Below are 24,237 nucleotides of genomic sequence, written 5' to 3'. Positions count from 1 at the left end.
ATACTGTTCTTCTGCCAGAGCAATCACTTCCCTTACCCTTCATCTACTATATTATGTCCTATTCCTGAGATGGGAAAGAGGCAGCCCATGAGCTACATGCACTCTAAAGCAGAGCACTCCTTGGCAAGGCAGAAAAAATTGTCTAGAACACAGATTTACTTGCTATGCACAACTAAAAATTCCTCTTGTAGTTTTCAACGTAGCACCAATCAATACAAAATCGAGATACATAGATATACTCTCTTCCAATTTGATAGGATTTCAATTTTGACTTCACAACCATTCATTTGTAAATGTTTGACTTTCATTAAACAATGAACATATGAAAGAATTCAAAACCAGTGACATTGGTCTCTGTTTCATTTAATTCACATAAATTGATTTAAATCCACGATTTATAAGCTTTTTTTAGAAAAGCAAATTTATGACTAATGATTGCATTCAATTTGGATTCAATTCAATTCATTCACTTTCACAAAATGCGCACAAGCCAGAATAACAGCCTATCTCTGTCTCATCCTATCAACTGGTGAATTGATAGCATGCAACAGTGCCAACTACTAGCTATATTAAGAGGCATTAACTCAAATCCCCACTAAATTAAAGCACTGGTTAAAATAATCTGGAAAACTTATTGGTAGAGATCTGTAAAAATTTGCGAGACGCGATATGGTGAAATAACGCAAAATAACATGATATTACGCAATATCAGTAAATAAAAACGAAATTTCGCCTTTTTTGCGATTTTAGGTGAATTAGCATAAAATCACATCTAATAAGTCATAATCTATTAAAGCCTAAGCCTTCATTGTTTAACGCTGCAGACGTTCATTCAATCTATTTTATCACAATTTCAAGGTCGATGGGCTTGTTTTGTCTCGTGCAAATTGAATTCGCATAATATCGCACACTATAGTGATGTCTCCGCCAGAATTTGCTGTTAAATTAATCACAGCCTTTCTCTTTGCCTGATCCTGAAATTCTCGGAAATGTATAGAATATCGTACTTTCCCTCCTGAAGAATTAGATATTCTGAATCAATAAAAACCTGGAAGAAATTTAACGCGGCCACGAAAGAGCGTAAATATAAGCTCACGTGCCTGGGACACATCAATACCGAGATTGTTATTTTTGGCCATCAATCCATATTCACACCACTTTTGCACTGGCAAATTTATGCACATTTCCCTCCCCTCCTGCTTCACCCTCTACCAAGAACATTTTTACTTTCTGTCTTTGAACATCACATATGAAGGGTTGTGATATACCTATAATGGATATGTTTATTTATTTCATTTTAAAAGATTTGGCAGGCAAACAATGGGAAACAGAAGACAGAAATAATGCAATCATGCAGCATTGAGAGGAAGGTCAAGATAAAGTTTGTTCTCAAAACATAGTCGAATGCAAGGGTAAATCAAATTGCAAACATTAGTCGTACAAATGCAGGAGAATGCAATGTTATTGAAATTGCTTGGAAATTAAATCATACAGACCAAAATTGTCCCCAGTGAAATTCAACTGCTAGGATCCAAAAATACCATTTGTGTGGCTTATGTTCAGAAAGGGATAATGCCATAGCCCCATAGTCTGCAGAACTGCAAGCTGTGATCTAGAGGCAGCCCAATCTGGAGCTAGACTTCTTTGACATTAAACATCAGAGCCCAAAAATAATGTTTTTCTTTGATATCACCCCTAGTAGACGTAGAAGTATTCATTACATATTGGCCTCAAAAACTCCAATACCAGATTTCTTTCTTCCTCTTTTACAAAAAAAAAACTTTCCCTTCAAAGTCTTTCTTCTGTAGAAATGATGGCACAAACCTTACGCCATCTGTCTCAAATTTTAGGAAACTTAAACAATTCAGGGGCAAGAGAAATTGGTAATTACAGATATGTATTGAAGATGATTAGATTCTCAGATCAACAATGTTTAATTAGACATAACAATTACTCCCTAATGATAACGCATACATCAACAAAATAAACCAAACCAAATCATTACGCAATACATATGTCTTGTGCAATGGCTGCCATGCCAAGTACACACACAAAACGAATAGGTATTGAGTGCATTCATCCAAGCTAATGCAGACAGAGCAATTAGGGATTGACCACTAGGAGTTCACTACCTTCAGTGGACACCATTTTCAATCGCAAAATTTTCCTGTGCTCAAGAACTTAGCAGTGATACCTGATTAGTTGCTATGATGTGTTTAGTGCATATCACGTTCAACACCTTGACCTGAAACTGATTTCAAATATGCGTGGAGTTACCTCGTTCCCTAGGCAACAGCATTGTGTTCACCAGAACCTAGCATGAATACATCAGTGCTGCTCGTTTTGCCTACTAAAACTTAGCACCAGCCTGGATGACCAAATGCATTAAGACTAGAGATATGCGAATAGTATCTACGAATACTCAAATACTAGATAGTATTCAATATTTGAGATCTCGAATAATTATGCTAGAAGTACAATCTCAGATACCTCGAATACATTGAATTTTCGTGCCATACACTGTCGCATGCACGTCCTTGGTACTCGACTTGGAAACAACACAGAGGACTCTGGTTGTTGAGTATATACAGTGCCATTTTAGGCAAGTTGACTAACTACATCAAATTTGTGGTTAAAAGTGGTGAATAGATATCGTTCTCCTGCTATTCTGTTGTTCTCTGTAAATGTCTTACTATTTTGTCTATCCATATGTTTTTACAGAGCTGATTTCGTTCACAGTTGAAGAAAGTTTGTGCAAAGGTACGTTCCTGGGCTGTTGTCAAAATTTTAGCAGTAAGAATAATTGTATTTTCATTGTATGTATTGTACATGTAATTCAGTCCTGATGCAAAGTTGAAACTATTTGTAAGCATTACCATTATTTTCTCTATCAGTCAATTCTTGAAGAATAAAAACTTTTGCAACACTTAATACATTTGCATCACTGATTTTAAAAATGCACCTTCTCTTCTAAATGTGGTGTGCTTTCATAAGTACATAGTTAGTAACCTAAGAGTTTCTAAACTCAACTCAGAAGCTTACTGTTGCAATATTTATAGAAAGTCAAATATGAACGCATTTAATTGACCATTAATTAGAAAATAAATTAGACTTTTTCAGTTCGCTAATCAGGATGTAAAATAGCTCAAGTATACTTGAATGGTTGTTTATTTAATTGTCATGTTTTTGGTACTATTGTTGTTGTTGTACAAAATGCAGCAGTAAAATAAATGGTGTTATAAAAAAGATCGGAAATAGAGTGCAAAAAGAAACATTTCCTAAAAGCCATAGATAACAGAAAGCGAACGATATTGTGCGATTTTTACCATTACCAAGAGAAAACGATATGTTCTCTCTTAATTCTACAGTCACTTAAAATGATTGGGATAGTTGGATATCTTTTTCTTATTTACTGTTTGGTATGCTCTCATATGGAGCAAAAAAGCTACAACGAATGGTTAACATGAAAATTACATCAAGTTAAAGGTGCATATGAAAAAAATAAGCGTGAAACATTTATCATTGAAAATGTTACTCCATGTACCTAATTGCAGCAGGATTGTCTCTAGTTGTCTTAGTACAATTTGCGGAGGTAGTTAGGCCGTCTCATGGGTGCCTCCTTGCCATGATAAGTGGAGGTTTTATGAGATAAAGAGGTACGAATCACGGAGGTTTGCCCATAAATTTACATGAAAATTGGACGGGACCGTAGGGGTGGTATGAAGTACTGAGGTTTATGATGTAAAGAAGTTCACTACATATAGGTTTTACTGTATTTCTAAATAAAAACCTGTTTTAGATTATGTTTTTTAACGATTCTTCACTTTAATGTTGTTATTTTTAATTACGGTTTTTAATGATGTTATTGATGCAAATGATTTCATTAAATTTGAAATAAATAGAAGTTGATTTATAAAATGTATATGGTATACAGTAGACTAGTTATTACAAAGTTCGCAGGACCGAAAACTGGAGGTTCGTAATAACGAAGTTTGTACGAATGTTTCTTTTAGGAATCGTTGGAAAAAAGACAGTATAAAATAAATGCGGTTATATTACAAAGAAATATATATAAAAAGGAAAATTTGTTTCAGTTTCTCAACAGAAGAATGCAACACAACGCAATCGAGGGTTGATATTCTTCCAGAATACAGTAAGTCCAATATACCAACTGGATGTGTTCCTAGACTTTGTTCCTAAGTTGATAAACCTACTGGAAAAGGACTAACTGTACGTCCAATTTACGAGTAGGTCACCATGGCACCACAGAAATGAAGCTTATTATCTGATGTTGCATGTAAACTGAATAAAGAACCATAATTGATGCTCTTGGGCACAGTACACGAGAAGAACTTAAACAGGGCGCGATTATTCAAACTTAGTGTATTGAATATCAACCTAAATGCCATACTTATGCGTGGAACTTTATTAAAAACTTCATTTTATAACCGCCGGGGCCGGGACTGAGGTTCATAATTTCGTAAAAATGAAGATTTCGTAATAACGTTTCTTATACTATAGCTTGGATAGGCCTTTTGGTCAGGACCTACAATTTGCTTCGTAATAACGAGAGTCTACTTTATACCTTTTTACATATACATTCATCAAGTGAAATAGACGAATAACATTAAATATGCTTTGTGCAATTCTAGTATTCGAGGTATTCGAAATTTGAGATATTCTAGTATTGTAGAAACAAGTTACAAGAAACTCTTTCATGTTATTGCTTGTTGAAACGTGATCATCTATATGCATGCTGCGTAATAATTCTAACTACATACTGCACTTGTACATATATGCCTCCATGCCTCCTAGACATTTCTTAGTTATTGAAAAGAGTGGTCTTGAAGTAATCATTTAATTTCTAGGTCAAATTTACAAGAGCCACTGAAATGGCAACAAAAGATACATACATACTTCATGCAAGAGTGCTCTCGATTCTGGTACTACGAAACCAACTCAGCAAAGCCAATAAATATTATCAACACCCCTCATGTTTAAATATGTCGGAAGCCATTTCGTTGGTTGGAAATAAAGTCGTTAGCATAATTAGTAAAGCACTAAAATAGATTAGCAGCAAGTTAATAGCAAATAATCTAGGTATGTGAGGAAACAGAAAAAGCACAATACAATACCTCCTAGTCCTAGTCCTCCTACCTCCTCTAAATGAGCTTTCCCCATGGCTGGGCTCACTCCACACGATAGGAACGGGACGAATACTTTCTTGTCTTCGGTTGAAGCCAACGCGAGTGGAGCGGCGTGCCACACCACCACTGCGCCGGGCTGTTTGCTGACCCCGCCAAGTTCCCCTGGCATTGGGCGTATCACTGCCAGATGAAGATGGTGTCACTTCTTGAACACCACCTGGAAAAATTAAATACAATCTATAAAACAAAAGTGACAAATTACTTTGAACAATGAAGCTTCCCTCCCAAAAAGAGCAAATAAGTAACTTTTCTGTGATCCTGTCACCAGTTAAGTTTTAGCCCATGAAAAAAACAATGTCATAAATTACTTTCGAATTATAAAATTATACTTTTTACTCCTATGGATAAAATAAATAATTTCAATGTCAGGATGGTAAAATGATGATTTAAGATAGCTTGAAGATGAGTGCTAAGGAAAACAGAGAAAGCATTAATATACATATGACAGCAGATGAAAATTATGTATTTACTGAGAGGTAATTTGCATTATACAGAAGTGCTTGACAATACACCTGGAGTTATCATAATACTTGACGTCAGTGTGCCTTCGAGAAAATTGTTTTCAGTCAGTCTGAAGATTTTTTTTATAATTAACATTGATTCAACACTAATATCATATGATATTTGAAACTGCAAAATCCAAATCTTCAGTAATTCATGACTATTAATTTTGCCAAAAAAATACTTCGGACTGTACATGCAGTAAATTTTGTCCACTTCAACATTGAATTTTTGCACTATTTTGCCACGTGTCACAGTTTTCCAGTAATTCATGAAAAACTTAATGGAGATGCCCCCATCTCTTCCCTTCACTCATTAGGGGTTTCAACAGGTTGCTCACCAGGCTTAGCCTTACTACATATTTTGGTAAATTTTGTAGCTACATACAAGATTTTCCTCTACAGAACAATCATTGACCAGAATATAGAATTAAGCATTTTCTAAAAAAAACTCACCTTCACTGCCTTCTCCAAGGTCATCATCATGTTCACCACCTGAGGCTTCACGTGACTGATCATCACCTTCTGTAATTGCAAAAGAAAGATACAAATTTTTTAACAGTTAGTATTAGTTGATGACAAGAATTAAAAATCTATGTTACGACTTTTCACACTTTTGCATGATTAATCAATAAGACTTAACTGTACAGAGATATACCAAATCAGTAATGGGTAGGGAACAAGAAGTCCAAATTGCCTTGAAATTTTACAGATACACATTTAAGTGATACCTTCCAAACAGACCCCCCTGAAATGCACATCATCTCAAAGATGATTTTAAAAAATTTACAGGCAAATACATTGAGACCAACTTGAGTAAAGCAATATTAACACTACTCTGTAGCATATTGAAATAATATGAATTTGCACTTTTCCGCAAGAATTTAATGCGTACGATGCGTTTTGGCTCACGGAGCCATCCGCAGGTACTAGACACTGTAAAACATGTTTGAGGAAGGGGTAGGAAACAGGCGTACAGTGGAGAGATTGAAAGAAACATTCAACTTAAGAGATAAGGGGAGAACCAGGGGTGGAAGGATGACTCCAGTCATACCTGTAGAGACAATGGGGAAAGAACCAAGGAAACGGGAAGGCCAAAGGGGTGGAGAAGAGCAGGAAGGGAAATAGAAGGGTAGGAAGGGCCGTGTGTCATTAGAAATGGAGAGGTGGGAGTAAGTATGGAGGCAAGGAAGAGGTGGGGGATAGAAGTCCACAAAACGGTAGCTAAGAAAGAAGTAAGAATTAGCAGATGAACCAGGAAGGGATTGTTGGCAGAAGAACTATTTGGTAGCCCTCAAAATGAGTCATTTATGAAAATAAAGGGCAACCCACAAAAACTAGCCATACATTGCCTAATCAAATTCAAGAATGGCAATCAAACATGGGCATAGCCAGAGAGGCCCTGAGAGAGGGTGGGGGAGCCTGAGCCCCCAGGAAGGCTTACACCCCTACCTTAAAAAAAATTGGCAAATGGAAATATGTACAGTGAAACCTCGATATAACGACACCCCACGGTGCACTAATAAACACTCGCTATAGCGAATTGTCGCTTTACCGGAGGTGGAGCAAATAATAGCCAATATACCTGTTGCAAACAGATATACAGGAACAGGAGTCGTGCGGCGACAGATAAACATCTATCCAATAAACATAAGCATAAATCCAGACGAAAGGCGATGTTTTTTTGCATCACTAAATTTCCTTACTCAAATAACGACTAACTATTCAAACAATTTATAAGCGCCGCACTGAATAAAAATCATGCAAAGCATTGTTTCGTCATCATTATATTTATCGAACGACAGTTTACCACATAAATTTGAGACTGAGCACTCCATTAACTTCATTTCTAACAGATCGCTAGCAATTACAGAGGTTAAGGAGTCTTCATGAAAGTCTTCCGGCGGTAAAACCCTCGCTATGGCGAGAGCCAACACCGAAAGGGTCTCGTAAAAACGAATTCTTTAACACGCTTATTATAGGGTCAATTGACGGTGCATCAGCTATTTCTCGTAATAGCGGGGGTGTCGCTATAGCCCATACTCGCTTTAACGAGGTTCCACTGTACCATATTTCTCCGAATACAGTCCCTCTCCCCTAATTTTGAGGCTTCAGTTTTGGAAAAAGTTATTAAAAATGCATTTGAATATAGTCCCCCCTTTACTTTTACCACAGGCATTTTTGGAAACAAAGGGGGACTATATTCAGACATATACGATATAGGTGGCCACACTGATATTGAAGTTGTGAGCATTTAATTTATTGACAAATAACTATCCCTAAGTTTACTATAGTCCCTCAGAAAATGTGAGTCCTAGTTGAAAAATAAGAGCCTTCTATTTTCCATATTGAAGTAATCCACTTCAGTTTTCTACAGAAATGGCATCACAAATTAAAATTCAAGTTCTGAGAAGATTGGATTTTAAAAATTGCCAAGGACGGAACACCCCAGTTTCTAAAGAGGGTTACTCCTTGGACTCTGCCACAGGGTGGGCAGTCCCATAATGCCCATAGCAAAATTCTCTGGCCACAATCATGCATACACGATAGCTTTCGAGAAATCACCAACCTGAGATCTGTGACTGAGATGGAGGTAGGCCAGATCCAAGCTCTTCTATGCTATCATCCCGTCCAACACCACCTTCCACTTGAATATCACCACTCTCCTCCGCTGGAGCAGCTGTTACCCTTATTGATGGGATGCCTACGTTACTCCCACTCGCACTACTGTTGAGACCACCCTCTTCCCGATTGGTTGAGCTGGGAGCTTCTAACGATGACGATGATGTTGCACCCTCTCCGTCACCAACATGACCTCCCAAAGACATTTGCTGCTCACGTCTCTGCTCTTGTTCCTCCAACTGACTGCTGACGGTCTGGGTCACTTCTGAAGACATTTCAACTGGGGTTGCATCTCCTTAGTAAACAGAGCAGGAGAGATCAGACAAAGATGAAAGCAATGTTGAAAAAATGTTTGTCTATGCATAGGATATAGCAACTTCATTTAAAGAACAGTAAAAACAAGAGAATTTGTACATAGTTTCATACATGAGTGAAAATACCAAGAAAGAGGGTTTTGTTGAGTTGATGAGTGAAAAGAAAGAGTTTTGTTCGACCTTGTAGTGTAAACAAAGGACACTCAATACGTGATACCAGATGATGAATGATGTGCATGAGCAAAAGATTCTATTTACTTGCTGTATACATAAGGTATTTTCTTTCATATGCCCAAAAAGAAGTTTGTAAGTGAGTTTGTCGCATAAATAAGCGCAGATAATGGTTGGTGAGCTAGAATACTGATGTGGCAAAGTGCTATAAGTGAATCTCAGATAAGTATATACATATTAACTGATTCACTTCAATCCCTTTGCCACAACAATATCAAAATCAAAAATCTGTACTTATCTACAAAATTTAAAAAATTGTACTCGTACCCATTAGCTTCTAGGGTCCTCAAATGAAAACTTCAATACCCCTTTGGTCAGGACCATGACTTAATTTCAAAATAACAAAAAGATTCGCAATAAAGCTGTCCGTATAAACGAGAGTCTACTGTAGGTAGGTTTACATTCCTAAAACTAGAAATTGGGTGATATGATTCGGTGCTATGGGGATGGATAGTAAATTTTTTTAATACAGCAAATTTTTTCCTTTGGTCTTAAACTTCAATACATTTTTCAACTATTTCTCAGAAACTTAAGTTATACATAAGTGTAAATGCCTTACATACATATTGATGCCACATTCTTAACAAGAAAGCCAGCCCTAACTGAATTCTGAGTCTAAAAATACCCAAGTAAGATGCACAAAGAAGAAGTTATCGCAATTAGCAGGAAATTGCACATGAGAATAATACCTTGAGGAGAAACTTGTAAAGGAGTGGTAGGCACACTTCGTCCAGTGCCTGACTCCTCTAGTTGGGAGAGATCCATCCTGGTGTCATCAATACCTTCCGATGCAACTTGGGCAAGACCTCCTGCAAGATAAAAATAACCATGCAATATGTTACGTGTGAGCTAATTAGGAAAAATATGTGATAGGCTCAACACTTGATTCCTTGTTCCCAATTACATATATAGCTTGAATACCTTATCTCAAATTTCCGATATCAATAACAACTGGAAAAACAAGCATTCAGTTATCTCCACTATGGACTCAACAATGACCATTTATGACTGTAAATTGTTACATAAATAGACATAATGTTTGGATATTTCAAAGTAGCAATACATATGCTACTAAATGTTTTACTACACTTCAAACAATGACAAACAACAGGCATGAAAGTCCTGGATTAACTGAAATAAGAACTGAGACTACCCACCTGTCCGGGCAGCTGAGGGAGTGACAGACACAGGAGCAACAGCTACTGGCTGCTGGTTGTCTGATGTGGAAGCAAAGGTAAATCTTGCAGTAGGAACTTGGGGTGAACTAACAGCTTCTCCAAACCCATCAGTGCGACGAGGAACAAAGAGGGTTGGTGTACTTGGGACAATACTATCATCTACACTTTCTTCAAAGGACTGAGGGGGCTGGAAAAAAGTATAGTTGGTCGGAATGAATGGCTAATCTTCAATTCAATGAACAAATTTCAAAATATTACCTTCAAAAACAATTTAGTAGCACTTAAATGAATCACATCATGGATGTATTTCATATTTACCAAGTGACAGAATATAAAATGTCATGCAGTAAATCATAATCATAATTAGAACCACCTAGGGTCTAAAATTTTTCAGTAATCCTAACCCTCACGCAAATTAAGACAACAATTTAACATTAGGTCAAATGGAGATGGGGCTGATAGAGAAATCATCAACTATGTACTGTCATGCAAAATAATTCTGAAGAATTGCATTAAATAATTTTCAATAACTCATGCATCACAGGTAAGAATGAGAAATCAGAATCCACCAGACATAATAACATTATGGTGACCAAATCTGACACTATATTTGCATCAACTGGTGAGGTTTTTCCACATTGCTACACAATTTCAAAATTTTAATTTTTTAATAATTTATTTTTTTAATTTTTAATGAACAAAATAAATCAAAGGAAGGGTAAGTGGCTGGGACATTTGATGAGAAGGAATGGAATTTTGAAAGTAGCTTTGGAAGGAACGGTGGAAGGGATCAGAAGAAGGGGAAGGAGAAGGCTGAAGTTTATTGGCAACGTAAAAATTGGAAGATATGGAGAATTCAAGGAGATGGCCGGAGACGGGATGAAATGGAGACTGCATTGGCATGGGGGACCTGCCGGCGGGCAGAACACCTAAAGATGATGATGATGACACAATTTTATGCCCATCAAGGCTACCCGCGAAAGCTACCCAAGGAACCACTTTAATCCTTATGATTTACATGTAAAATAAATTCTTATTGGCGATAATGGCTTGATTCCCCACCTTTACCATTTGTAATTATGATAAGTTGACATCGTGATCACATCTCTGGCATTAAATGTGACTAAAACTACATTTTCCCACCCTTTCTATTCTCTGTTCCTTCATTAATTTGCCAAGTACATATTTAAATGTCATTGTGTCATCCCCTTTTGCCTCTTGCAATTAGGTTCAAAATTATTCTGCCCTTCAGCTAACATCATGACTGGTAAACAAAAGTCCTTAGATCAACTCTAAGAATATCATCACATAGGTAGGACACAATACCAAGAAAATTTCAGCCAATCCTTACCAGCAAAAGCTGTTGCTGCTGGGGGTGGTGGTGGGACCCATGCTGATGTGCCTGCAACCGACCAATTGGATTCAGAGTTCTAGTGCCACAAACTGGGGATGCTGCAGTGGGGGCTATTCTGGGGGTGGCTCCAACTACAGTGACAGCAGGGGAAGACGAAGAGGAAGTAGGCACAGTTGGAGCAGTAGAAGTAGCTGCCAGAACGGTCACTTGGCCACTGGTGCTATGACTAATGGAGGTCCTTGTGTCCCCAGATGATTGGTCAGGCACCTCACCACCTCCAATCCTTTCCCGAGATGATACACCAGGCTCACCTGGTGATTTAGCAATGATAGGTTAAATTCATTGGAAAATGAAAAAAAAATGTCTACCTTAGATATGCACAACACGACAAAAAATTTTACCCCATGATATAAAATTGATTGTTTGAGGCGTAACTTGGTGAAAGCGATTTATAATTAAATTAAAAAGAAGAACTTTGTGCTTTCACATTAATATTATTAGTGATGGGTCGATTCCAAAATTTTATCGATTCCGATCCCGATTCCGATTCTGACATTTCGATTCCGATTCTACCGATACCGATTCCATCGATTCTGATGCCATAGTCTCCAAGAAAAATATCACTTAATTCCAGGCAACAAGAAAACCACTTAAAAAAATATTACTCTGTGAAAGAGTCAGTCAAACAAAAGCATCTTTCATATCATCACTATGTAATTAAAATATAATAGCTAAATTTCAAAACAGAACATACCCGAAAAGTGATGTTACATGATAGGTATTACTTTAGAATATTAGCACTCATGTTTAAATTTAAAATAAAAGATTCTCCTTTAATATTTATCTTTTATTGATAATATCTTATCATTATCAATAATGTCTCACAAATTTAGTCTCCTTTTACAGACTTTAAATTTTTGCTTGCTCAAGAGTGAAGATGCTTTGCTTTTTAGGATAGCCTAGGATATCCTAGGATAAAGCCTGTTACATTTTACATCACATATTTTTCCTGCAGAACTAAATGTCTTTCACTGAACACAGTGGATGGCGGTATGGCAAGAAACCTCTTCGCTAATACTTTCAGCCTTGGGTAGGAGATACAAGTCTTTCAGTATTTCCCAGGGAAGGAATTTGGTGGTGCATCTATGATAAATAAGCTTCCACTTCAGCTTCAACAGTGTTTGCTATGGTGACTTTGGGTACTTTCCAAATGCATCACTGTATCTTGACTATATACCAGTCACAGGCTACCTAGTCTGCATTTTCTCCTTTGGAATATAAAAGGGATTTCCAAGTAGCACTTTTTGATCTCGAGTCGAGTTTAAAATTACTCGCAAGTATCGAGTCGAGTATGATAATTTCTGAACCAGGCAATACAACAATGCTTACTACAATATATTCTACTCCAATTTTCTAAGATGAATGTCTAGCCTAATGTAAGAAGGAAAATATATCGTTGATGGTTATTATATATGTATTATTCCAAAGTCATACATATATTATTATATATATGACTTTGGAATTTTTATTAAAAATTATATCAACGATTTATTTGGACCTTGAATCTTCATGGAATTCAAGTGGACGAAGCGAACAAACTATAGAACTAAACTTTAGTTTTGTAGAGCCAAAATAATTCTATACTTCTCACGCCATTTAAGGAGGAACCTGCGCTTCGAAATACTGCTTTCATTAGTTAGATAAACTCGATAACAACGAGTTAAAATCGCTAAATTAGTCATTCATAAAAATTAAAAGTAATGCTAAATCAATCAAAATAGCTGTACAATGCATGAATTTTACTTAAAATGGAATAATCTAGTGATATGAAGAATGGCTGTTATATTGACTCTTAGGTATCGGAAGAATTTAAATACTTTCTCTGGAAATACAGCAAAGCTTTATAACTACATCATTTGTGATGAATAAAATGAACTTAACTAATGAGACCTTTTGCTCTGTTAATTTCAACCTAATTTGGAAAAATGGTTTATTTATAATTGCTGACCACCAACTTGACAACGCTGCCAACATATCGTAGTTTCACAGCGGTTGAGCACCTTTGTTTGTTTACGTTACCTCGTAGAGTTACGTTGCATTGTGACAATATTACTCGTTTTATTATCCCTTTTACTTAGCCTTAAGTTATTAAATATACCTTTGGGCTGAAGTGATGGCGTCTTTATGCCGATTTAAAGGCAAATTTGTGTCTGAAGGTAAAGGTAAGAGCTTGGATTATTTGAGGAAACGAAATGTGGCCGAAAGTGAATCCATCAAATCCATCGAAGCGATTTCAACGAGTGCATCTGTTGAAGGATACCGAATCGTTTACGTGCATTTTCAATTTCTTAAGAAATTTTTGCAATATTTCCCAACATAAAGTGTCCATCATTGTTTAAATAATCAATGTTTATGTCTTGATTTATGAAGATTAAAGTCCTTGTCGAATGACTGACACAAAGCTCTTTAATGTTTATTTCTTTGTAGATTTTCCATTCAATAGCCTCATCCATACTATTAATAAGGAGTTGATTAGTGAAAATTAGAAACTAATGTGTCAGTTATAACCCAAATGTAATTCGAATCATTAGTATCAGGATAATTAAATAATACTTGTTCCTAGTGCCGAAGTTTCAGTAAATTTGGAAGGCTGGCATTGCAACTTCTACGGACTCACTTATGTCAGCTGCCATCGATTGTTCAGGAATGCATCCTAATTTTTATCCTCCTGCAATGACTTCATGAATAGGTAAATGTATTTACTGTTGTTTTTTCAAATTATGCTAATTGGACCTTTGGAAAACATATCAAAGTAAATTGTTTGGTCAGTGAAAAAGGAAGTACTCTTGTCTATTTTATTTTATACTTTCGAAGAATTACATGGGTGAGTATTTGATTAATTAGTACGTTCGCGAAGTTGTATTTCCAAATACTACATAGTCGGTACCCAACGGCAATATGCTTGTCTCGTGGTATATTCCTTTACCTGTAAACCTTATTCTAGACATTTAATATCAATTAAACTGATGATTAAATACATAATGCGCTAGATTTTCTACTTTACGCTTAGAACTTCTATTAAAATAAGTATTTTCTACAAGTTGAAAACGATGCATATTTTTCTAAATAAACGTGAAAAAATTTGAAGTAGTATTCAGAAGAACAGATAAACTATCGCAAGTCTCATTATATTCTATCATTTTCGCTTTTGAAGCGATACGCCGACAATTTCAAGGGATGTATTGAATTTCGGTCATGATTATTCGCATGTTTAATAAAATGTAGTCGCATATAGGAATTACTTTAACAACCAGCACTGATAAATTTCATACTTCGGTGTATAGCACGTTTCGAGATGAACTGAATATTCGTTTAATGAATACGTATAAAAATGACTCCGAAAAATCCAATTCACTGAATTTATGCAGCGGTCGACAGGTGCAATATCGCTCTTCATAGTTAACCTCCGTATATTTGCAACGTTGCCACTACCTCCGCCGCATAATGGCTGCTCGCTCTGCAGAAAACCGGAAGTATGTTCTTTAAACTTAAATACTGGCGCTAACATACCGGTAACCCCTTCTAAAAAAATACATATATTAAGCATCGATGTCTATTCTATGCTGTGCTAATTTTTCAACGATAAATTTCGGGCCAAATTTGAGATAAAAAATGTTTCACAAGGGAAGGTCATCATTCTCCCATAAAGACAATGTATTTCAAGGTGGAAATCCGTCATTTTCAAATCCATAAATCTTTCTTAAATGGCCGGTGACATAGTAATATTTTTTCACTATTCGATAGAAAAAATAATGAGCAACAACATATGTCAAAATAAGGGGAGGTTTTCGGGCATGTTTGAAATGATGGTTCCTCCTTAATCAGCGTTAAAATCTCTTGCTTTTTTTAAGTTCAAGAAAGAAACTAAACGCTACAAATGAATATCACATCGGACGGATGCAGTAATAAAAAAGGCTAAAAGATGCCTTGTAATATGAAAACTGCCCCTTCCGCACGACTCACCTCGGCGAAGGTGGAAAGGGAAAAAGGGTATCGGTTGTTGCCTTTCACGGAAACAGTTCATTTTTCTCTATCTTATGCATGCTGACTTAAACTCTTCACTTTACTTCAATACCCGAGGCATATTTCTTACGCGTGGGATGGTTCCGAAAAATATCCAATCATTAGTATTTTCACTCGAAGAATGCGCTAAATGGTCTCGTCGATCTATACATAATCCTTTTTAACATCCTCAGTTTAGTCTTTTAAGTCAAGTAAGACGATTATCCATGCTTTACATGACGATTTTCAAGACTAATATTTTAAAAAACATGAAAAATCGGCCTCAGTTACCGAGCCTCAGAGGTCCGCGGCGTGTAGGTCAGCCTTGACGCGCGATTGAAAAATCGCTCTTATTTCCTTCGTCGCAAACTTTTTTCCAAGATTTCTACTTAGTAATCTTTAGAAATCTCTACTTTGTATCGTGGTTCAAATTTTCCGAGTTATATTTTTCGTAAACGAAAGATAATGTCTACTTTATGTCAAATTTCACGTGAAAACGGGTCAGCCATTTTGCGTTGTAAAACCAGACAGATGAGAGCCAAAATCTTCAAAAGTCATTGAAAATATAGGAAAAGCACCAGGTCAAAGGAATATTGCATTTTTTTATTCCATTAAACTCATACCAACGCAAAACCACCAGGATAAATTCAAAGATTTTTTGAGGAAAAACGATATCTCGCGTGGCATTGAAAAATTGGTCATGTTTGGGCCACTGTATCTCACTAAAGGGTCGTATTTACGTAAAACGGCATATAAATCTATATCTGGTAATACTTTATGAGTATTTACGCTAAGTTTCAAGTCTCTATCCCCAAAAAGGTCATTTTGGACTTCATTCCAGCTTTTTCCGATTTCGGACCAGTGCACGCCGGGTGGGAAGACGATCGGCCGCCGCGGCTCCCGTAAAGGTATTCGGCGCCCATGTCGACAACTATAGTGCATTCGGCAAGCTAAAACTACCAGGCCAAGGCATTAGGATGACTTATCGGCTTTAAAAACTGCATTATTACATGAGTTCATGATAGCGCTTCCTGTCGGCAGATCGCTGGACCTACTATAATCGAAAGCTCTATAACCTTAACTACTCGACATTCGTAATGCTACTCGAAACGCTCAAGTCGAGTACCAACTACTCGACTCGACTTGAATTTTCGAGTACTCGCAGATCCCAGGAAGATATGTGTTTTGTTATCACAATTACGAGGCGCGAAAATTCAAATGACTTTTGGAAACGCGGTCGTATATTTTGTGGTTTGAAGTACTACTGGAATCGGAATCGATTTTTCACCTTGGCAAGTACTCGTTTTCGATTCCGGTTCTTGACCGAGAATCGAGGAATCGAAGAATCGAGGAATCGAACCGACCCATCACTAATATTTATTCATGACCATGGTTTCAACGTTAGACGTCATCATTACCTGATGATGACGTCTAACGTTGAAACCATGGTCGTGAATAAATATTAATATGAAAGCACAAAGTTCTTCTTTTTAATTTACCCATGATATAACCCTAATAAAAAAATGCATTGACCTAAAACTGAAGTCAAGTACAGAGACAGTTATACAAACTAGTTTACAAATACAAATGAGCTGAATGTGAAAAAGTGAAGAACATCAAACATGCAATATAAATATTCTGTAATGATCGTTATATCATTACAGATAATTCTTGTAATGGAAAGTAACTGGAAGAGGTAATGCCATTAAATGAATTTTCATTTCCAGGAAAATTAGAATAGACATATGATTAAAATTGTCCTAATGTTGCTTTTTTTGGTGCCTTCTCTGGGAGCATAGCGGGAATTGAATCCACTGGGTTGAATTTCCCTATATGCTGAATGTGTCGAAGGTCGAATTTTCCTAATTCCCATAGTTTTTCAAGAAGACAGATATTCTCTGGGTATTTAATGTTTCCCTTGTTTTCAAAGTTAGTGGAAATCCTGAAATTTACATTATTGCCATCTTTGAGAAGGAAACAATGTTGGACAAGCCAGCAGGACACCTTTCCAAGCACATTGCAAGTGGACAAAAGGTGAAGATATTTCAAAGGGGAAAAATTCATTTGCCTTGACCAGGACTCCAATTGGTGGGAATACTAGGCAACTTCTTGTAAAATGGCTTCATATCCAAGTCAAGGCAAATGAATTTTTCCACTGAGCATATTTCATACTTGAATGGATGACTTTTGGTAACATCGTTCAAAATTTTACACGGCCAATTTATTTCAAGGCACAAGCTGGCTCAGATACCGTATCCTATTTATTAAACAAAGTAAAACCTCCAAGTAACATATTAGATGGGACCGGGAAATTGGTACCTGAGCAAATGGCAAAATGGTGAAAAAATCAAAATATTAGAGTGGGGTACTTGATTTCAAATTAACAGGAAATTTTTGAAACATGCAGATTTGTAACCATTTGCTTCAAGTACTTTTCATCCATTTTTGTAAACTGAATTCATGAATCATGGAAGAGGACATGCTCTTGGGATAAAAATAAACATGAATTTTACATGGAAAGGAGAAGTAAACTTCTGAAAAGACGTCAAGGTAGATAAGAAACAACTTAATTTCAGTGAAGTGCGTGTGGCATTTTACTATTACAGCATACTCCCAATTATCAAGGCCTATGATGGGGAGAGGCTGTACAAATAATCGAAAAACACAAATAATCCAAACTTTCACTTAAATTTCTTGTAATTTTTATCACATACATAAATCAATCAATTTATTATTATCCACGCACATTTTATGCTATTTTAGATTGCTTTCCAGAATTAATAACAGCTTTGTTTTCACGACTGTGACCTTTTTAGCGGTGATAACGTGATTGCACTCGTATTCTTACTGCTCTGTGTAATGCCTAGTTTCCGAACAGCGCGCACCGACTGCGAGATCACAGATTCAGAAATGTTGTTTGCACAAACGCTTCAAAAGCACTAAGCAATCAGGGTTCCCACTCTAACTGCATTATAAAATTCACTGTTTTTTCCAGGTTTTCACTGTCTAAATTGAGTCAAATTCACGGTCTGTTGATAAGCTATTTTAGGAAGAAATATTGATCATATAACAATCACAGGCCACACGTTGACTAAAAATATTGCAAACGCGAAAAACGCCAGTAATGCTTATGCAGCAATGGAAGTGCTCTTATGAAGTCACCTATCGTTAGCAAAATTTAGGGCCGGCTGAAGGTTGTGAGTGGGAAAATGGAGGGTGACAGGGAAGTGAAGAGGTGTCCGATTTCTCGCCAGGATTAATAATCACTTTGGCTAACGGTCTTCCAATCACAGCCTTAAGGTCTGTGTGTCGTCTTGCCACATGGACCAATAAATGCGCTTGGAATATGCCTGAGCAGATAAATGCGTGGACAGTTTTTGCACGTGACAGACCTTGTAATAGGATTGACAAATCGAAATTTTTCTTTTGATCCATCAATCTTAGATCTACAATCAATTTTAAGAGGTTTTTAAGCTTTTATGACGAATTTCACATCTATTTCCAGGTTTTTTCATGGTAGACAGAATTCATGGCTTATTCACGGTTTTAAGGTTTTCACAGTTGAGTGGGAACCCTGGCAATGTAGGAAACTATGAGGGTCATCCAGAAAATAAGTTCCGTTTTGGTGTGTAGATCGCTAGAGGCACTTTTTGACAAATGTGGCTACATTGTACAAAAGAGGGGAATCTTCTGAATAGAATGAGAGGGAGATAGGCTCAGTAGCCTTGAAAACAGAGTCAAAGCAACTCGTTGAAATGGAGTCCTCGACGTCGCGTCCCGCCACCTCGGTGCCTGTTCCGTCTCGAGTTGTTGTGCACGGAGTGATTCAATTTCTTCATGCCCGTGGTTTCAAATCGGTTGAAATTCATTAACAGCTTCTTTCTGTGTATGGAGAGGGTGTAATGAGTGAATCAATGGTGAGGAGATGGGTTCGTGAATTTAAGGCGGGAAGACATTCACTTGAGGATGAAAGTGGAAGAGGCAGACCCTCAGTTGTCACGGACCAACTTGTGGCAAAAGTCGACAGTGCTGTACGCGGAGATCGCCGTTCCACTGTGGACGAATTTCATGAGTGTTTCCCTGAGATCTCACGATCCTTTATTCATGAGATTGTCTCGGATAAACTCGATTTTCGAAAAGTTTGCGCCCGATGGGTTCCGAAAGAGCTGACGCCCGAACACAAGTCACAACGAGTGGCTGCAGCTCGTGAATTTTTGGGCTGCTACAGAATGGAAGGGGATCCTTTTCTCAAGTCCATAGTCACTGGAGATGAAACCTGGGTATCACACTATACCTCAGAGAACAAAAGACAATCCATGCAGTGGAAACACGCCACCTCCCCAAGTGCGAAAAAATTCAAAGTTGTCAAGTCCACCAGGAAGATCATGGCCTCTGTTTTCTGAGACCAAAAACGGATACTCCTGATTGATTTCTTGCCTCAAGGAGAAACAATTAACGCCTCCCGGTATTGTGAGACTCTGAAGAAGCTTCGTCGGGCAATCCAAAACAAGAGAAGAGGAATGCTGACCTCTGGTGTGTGCCTTCTCCACGACAACGCAAGGCCTCACGTCGCTCGATCCACTACGGAACTTTTGGATCAGTTCGGTTGGGATGTTCTGACCCATTCACCTTACAGTCCCGACTTGGCCCCTTCAGACTTTCATCTGTTCACCAAAATGAAGGAGGGATTAGCCGGAGAACGTTTCACAAGTGACGAGGAAGTGAAAGAAGCAGTCACCAACTGGACCAAGGTGGTGGCGGGAAGCTTCTATGAGGAGGGGATTTCAAAGCTGATTTCTCCGTATACGAAGTGTATCGAGGTCTTTGGAGATTATGTGGAAAAATAATGCATATTGTCAAAAACGTTTCCTGCAAGTTTGAATTTTTTTCAATAAAAACTCGATTTAAAAAAGAAAAACGGAACTTATTTTCTGGATGACCCTCGTATACCGTCAGGCACCACACCGCATCTCACACAAGTTGCCCAGAATGCAGATCCGTGATCACTGAGCTCAACCGTGCACAGAGATGCTTGGAAAACAGGAACACGGAACTCCTGTGATAGCAAGTGGCACGCAATCACCCAATCGCCCAGAAATGGTTTTAGGAAACCAGAGCTATGGCAAACTGTCTACGCAAGCAAGTGCCTGGCTATGACTCATGCTTACTCTATCTCTACTTCCACTTCCCTCGCTGCCTTCACTTCTACTATTCCCTTCCCCTTCAGACTGACCTTGACTGGTCATGGCGTAGGGTCATTCTCCCACAATCGCACAAAATCATGTCCATGGATTGCCATAAAATAACCAAAACTGGTAAATCAAAAATAAAGCAGCATATTATTTTATGTACATACCCTTTTACTAATTTTAGTGACAAATTAGCAAAGAAAAAAAAATATATTCCCCAAATTTAAATCATTAGCCCAGATAATCAGGAGTGTACTGTAGCAGGGGCACAGCCAGGAATTAAGACTAGGGGGGGTTTTAGGCACAACTAATACTGGGGTGTCTGGGGGTATAGAATACCTGTCAGGGTAAGCAGGAGGTGCAGGGGCCCTCCCCAGAAAAACTTTAGGATAAATAGTAAGTTTTACGGCTTTCTGAGGGATATTTTACGAATCCTTACACTAGTCTATAATTAATATAGATGCAATTAAGTAAAATAGATTTAACTTAAAAAATTTTCTGAGCTCTGGGGGGTTTTATCCCCCAAAAGCCCCCCACTCGCTGCACCACTGTACTGTAGGTCCCACATTACATAGATAAATCAACCAAAACAGAGGAGTTAAAATAAATAATGTTTGGAACAATCGCACAGCCTTTCTGTGCTCAGTGAAAAGCAGTCGGCACTTCCATTTTACTATAGGAAATTTGCTTGAAATCCAAGGTATGCTTCCCCTTGGACAATTGACAAATTTCCAACAAAGCTTAAAAAATAAGAACATAAGCATATGACCAAAAGAAATAAAACTAAGCAATGAGAAAATTTTAAAAGCTGTGGGTTACCGATAGAAAATATGGAAAATACAAAATACAATCAATACATACCCACAAAGACTACATCGTCTGAGGACATTCCAGCTCCATCACGCCTCTCAGCTTCCTGTTCTTCAGCCATGGTTGACACACCATCCCTACCACCATCGTCAGCTACTTCTCCTTCATAAACTAGCTCCTAGAAAGAAAGAAGTAACCTAATAAGCAACTCCAAGCAAATAAAAGGGGCATTAATATTTCTCTTACAAAAACTGGCAAGGAATTTGAGTCTTGCAGTTATGCACTTCAAAGTTAATTACATATTCATGATTTTAAGACTCACTTTAGCTGGCCCTTGAATGAATGAAAATTTAATGTGAGATGAAATTTTTAGGGCACTAACAGGTCAATAAAGCAGCTACACTGCTTTATTTTTTTGTGGCTTGGAGCAAAGTCAGGATGCAGAGCAAAGAAAAATATTGTGAATTCAAAATTTTATGCTTAAGGTCATAATTCAAAAGGTTAATCTAGATTTGGGAAATCAGCAATCTAAATATCTTTTATTAAGATTCCTCAAAAATACAGTTCTAAATTTCTGCTCCCACTTTCAAGTGATCTCTATTACAACTGTCTCAAAATCTAACCTTTAAGTATATTCTTCTTAACAGTTATTCCAGCAAAAATCCAATTTTGAAGAATAAACTGAACAAAAGAGTGAAAGAATTCACTATCCAAGCAGCCAAACACACTCGTATACATCCAATATCATGCAATTATCAAGCACTCAAAACCAAAAACAAATTAGTAATCACTTCAGTAACACCTCAGTTGCACATACACATACATGAATACATAACAGTTGAACCTTGTCAAGTCTTAAGCCCTGTTTTCCACTCCACCACCCGAGCATGAATGATAAGAGATAATATTTGAGTGAAATAATCTCTCCTCTTCCTAAAGTGATGTTTAAACTGGGAAGTTAAGTTTGGTTCAATTCAACATTTCTGCAGTAGTTCCTTCCAATGTTCCAAGAATCAAAATCACAAGAATTATGCCCACTAAAATATAGTTTCAACTAAAGCCTTTGAGCTAAAATGTCTATTCATATGTGATATGAAAATGTAAGGGATACTACAAAAAGAACTTGAGTGATCACAGGTAGCCTGATATAACTTCTAGGGAGGATCGCGTACTAATCATGGAATACCCTATACAATGAAAAATACTGGTTCCATTGAAATTATAATAGTATAAGTTTTGTTTGCCTCATATTTAAATCGTTGCTTAAAGGTAGGTAGTTACAAGACGTGTATTTAATCAGATTTCCTTCCAAGAAACAAACATAAAACTTGCATAAGGGAAGATATAAGCCTAATTCCTGGTAGCTCACACTAACATATCAAGCACAATTAATGGGTCACAATTATCACTGATTGAAAAGTAAATGTCAACAACAGCATTTAGAAAGGGGATAATAATACAAATTCACCCTGGAAGGCTAATATTTAAGATCTATATTAAAAAGATAACGTATTCATGACAGGATTCATTTTAGCCTGACTAGTTCATATCAGAAAGGGTTAAGTAAAAATCTACATGTTAATATTAATCACATTAGTTCATTAGTAAATTATTTTTGTTGGATTTTACTAACAACATAATCAGTAGCAAAAAGAGTTAAAGGCTGCTTATACACCATGGGTAATTATTTAATGGCTACTGCAGATCCTAAAAAACTTGTTAAGCAAAATAATGCTATACAAAACATTAAAGTTCATAGGAAAAGGTAATGCAAATTAGATTCCAAATATTCGCCCATATCAGAAATATATTTTTAATGCCCCTTTTCAAGGAAAATTTTAATTAAATCAATGTATTAAGAATTAATATGGTGAAAAGTGTCATTGGTTTTTTAAAAAAAAGGCACTTTTTAGATTTATGTTCCTCACAATGCATCTCCATTCACAAGAGATATTATCTTGTACATGATGACGAATATGTAAGTTGGAACACATTATTTATGTGGTACTGAGTAAAAGCACTTTTTGATTTAAAAAATCATTATTCCAATGATACTCTAAAATTGATCTTCTGACATAATGATTAGAGAAAGAAGCTACAATATGAATCCCAAACATAAAAATGAAAAAAGAGAGAATATCCTTTCTGTCACTGACAAACATTAAATAGGAAGTCACATTGTCCACTATGATGTTAAATGAGGCTCTACAGCATATCATTAGATCCCAGATTTTTTAAACTAGTTTCACGTCAGTAATATGTATAGCATAATACATATACATTATTATGAAATCAAATCCAAATGGTTTCCTGCTGGTCTCCAACGCACCTAAACCATACAAGCCTCCACTTTCAAAGGCTTGCAATGATTGCCCAACCCAAAATAATATGCAAAACAAATGGAACATGCCTGCAAAGTAGATAACTGTTGTCTCCAAAATCTTGTAGACTCAAATTTGGATACCAAGAGCCAAATAACAAAAAAAGGATACAGAATGCATCGCTTAAATCAAATATTAAAAAAAATTTCCTTGTTTAATTCTGCCTAGTTAGGCCCATAGTTAGGAACATTTTAATATTTTTTATTAGAGTTGCAGCAAAATATGGACCAATTTTTCAAGATCCATGATAATAACACAAATGGTAACTTCCACACTATTTAATTTAACACTCAACGACCGGCCTAATTTTCCTTGCACAATTACAAAGCATTGCTAGTCATTTATGCCTGAATAACCATTTTTGCAATTTTGACATGGACACTTTACAT

The 24,237-nt window shown here is 36.9% G+C and overlaps 1 protein-coding gene across 5 annotated transcripts in view; it reads right to left on the bottom strand.

The window, feature by feature from the left end:
* The window catches only part of LOC124163499 (nucleoprotein TPR), a 67,249-nt gene that overhangs the window by 1,405 nt on the left and 41,607 nt on the right, over positions 1-24,237 (bottom strand). For 4 of the 5 annotated variants that reach the window (XM_046540449.1, XM_046540452.1, XM_046540451.1 and 1 more), the window contains 7 exons: positions 21,519-21,645; positions 11,404-11,717; positions 10,032-10,239; positions 9,564-9,683; positions 8,277-8,624; positions 6,164-6,232; positions 5,158-5,364 (listed from right to left, as the gene is read on the bottom strand). In XM_046540449.1, the coding sequence (XP_046396405.1) occupies positions 5,158-5,364; positions 6,164-6,232; positions 8,277-8,624; positions 9,564-9,683; positions 10,032-10,239; positions 11,404-11,717; positions 21,519-21,645 (1,393 nt within the window). Of the gene's footprint in view, positions 1-5,135; positions 5,365-6,163; positions 6,233-8,276; positions 8,625-9,563; positions 9,684-10,031; positions 10,240-11,403; positions 11,718-21,518; positions 21,646-24,237 lie in introns of all 5 variants that reach the window. The other variant, XM_046540453.1, reaches the window with a different exon arrangement.

This window comes from Ischnura elegans, chromosome 8 (assembly GCF_921293095.1).
Source record: "Ischnura elegans chromosome 8, ioIscEleg1.1, whole genome shotgun sequence".
Lineage (NCBI taxonomy): Eukaryota > Metazoa > Arthropoda > Insecta > Odonata > Coenagrionidae > Ischnura > Ischnura elegans.
The sequence above is the reverse complement of the archived record's forward strand: the minus strand, read 5'-3'. Positions and strand labels throughout refer to the sequence as shown.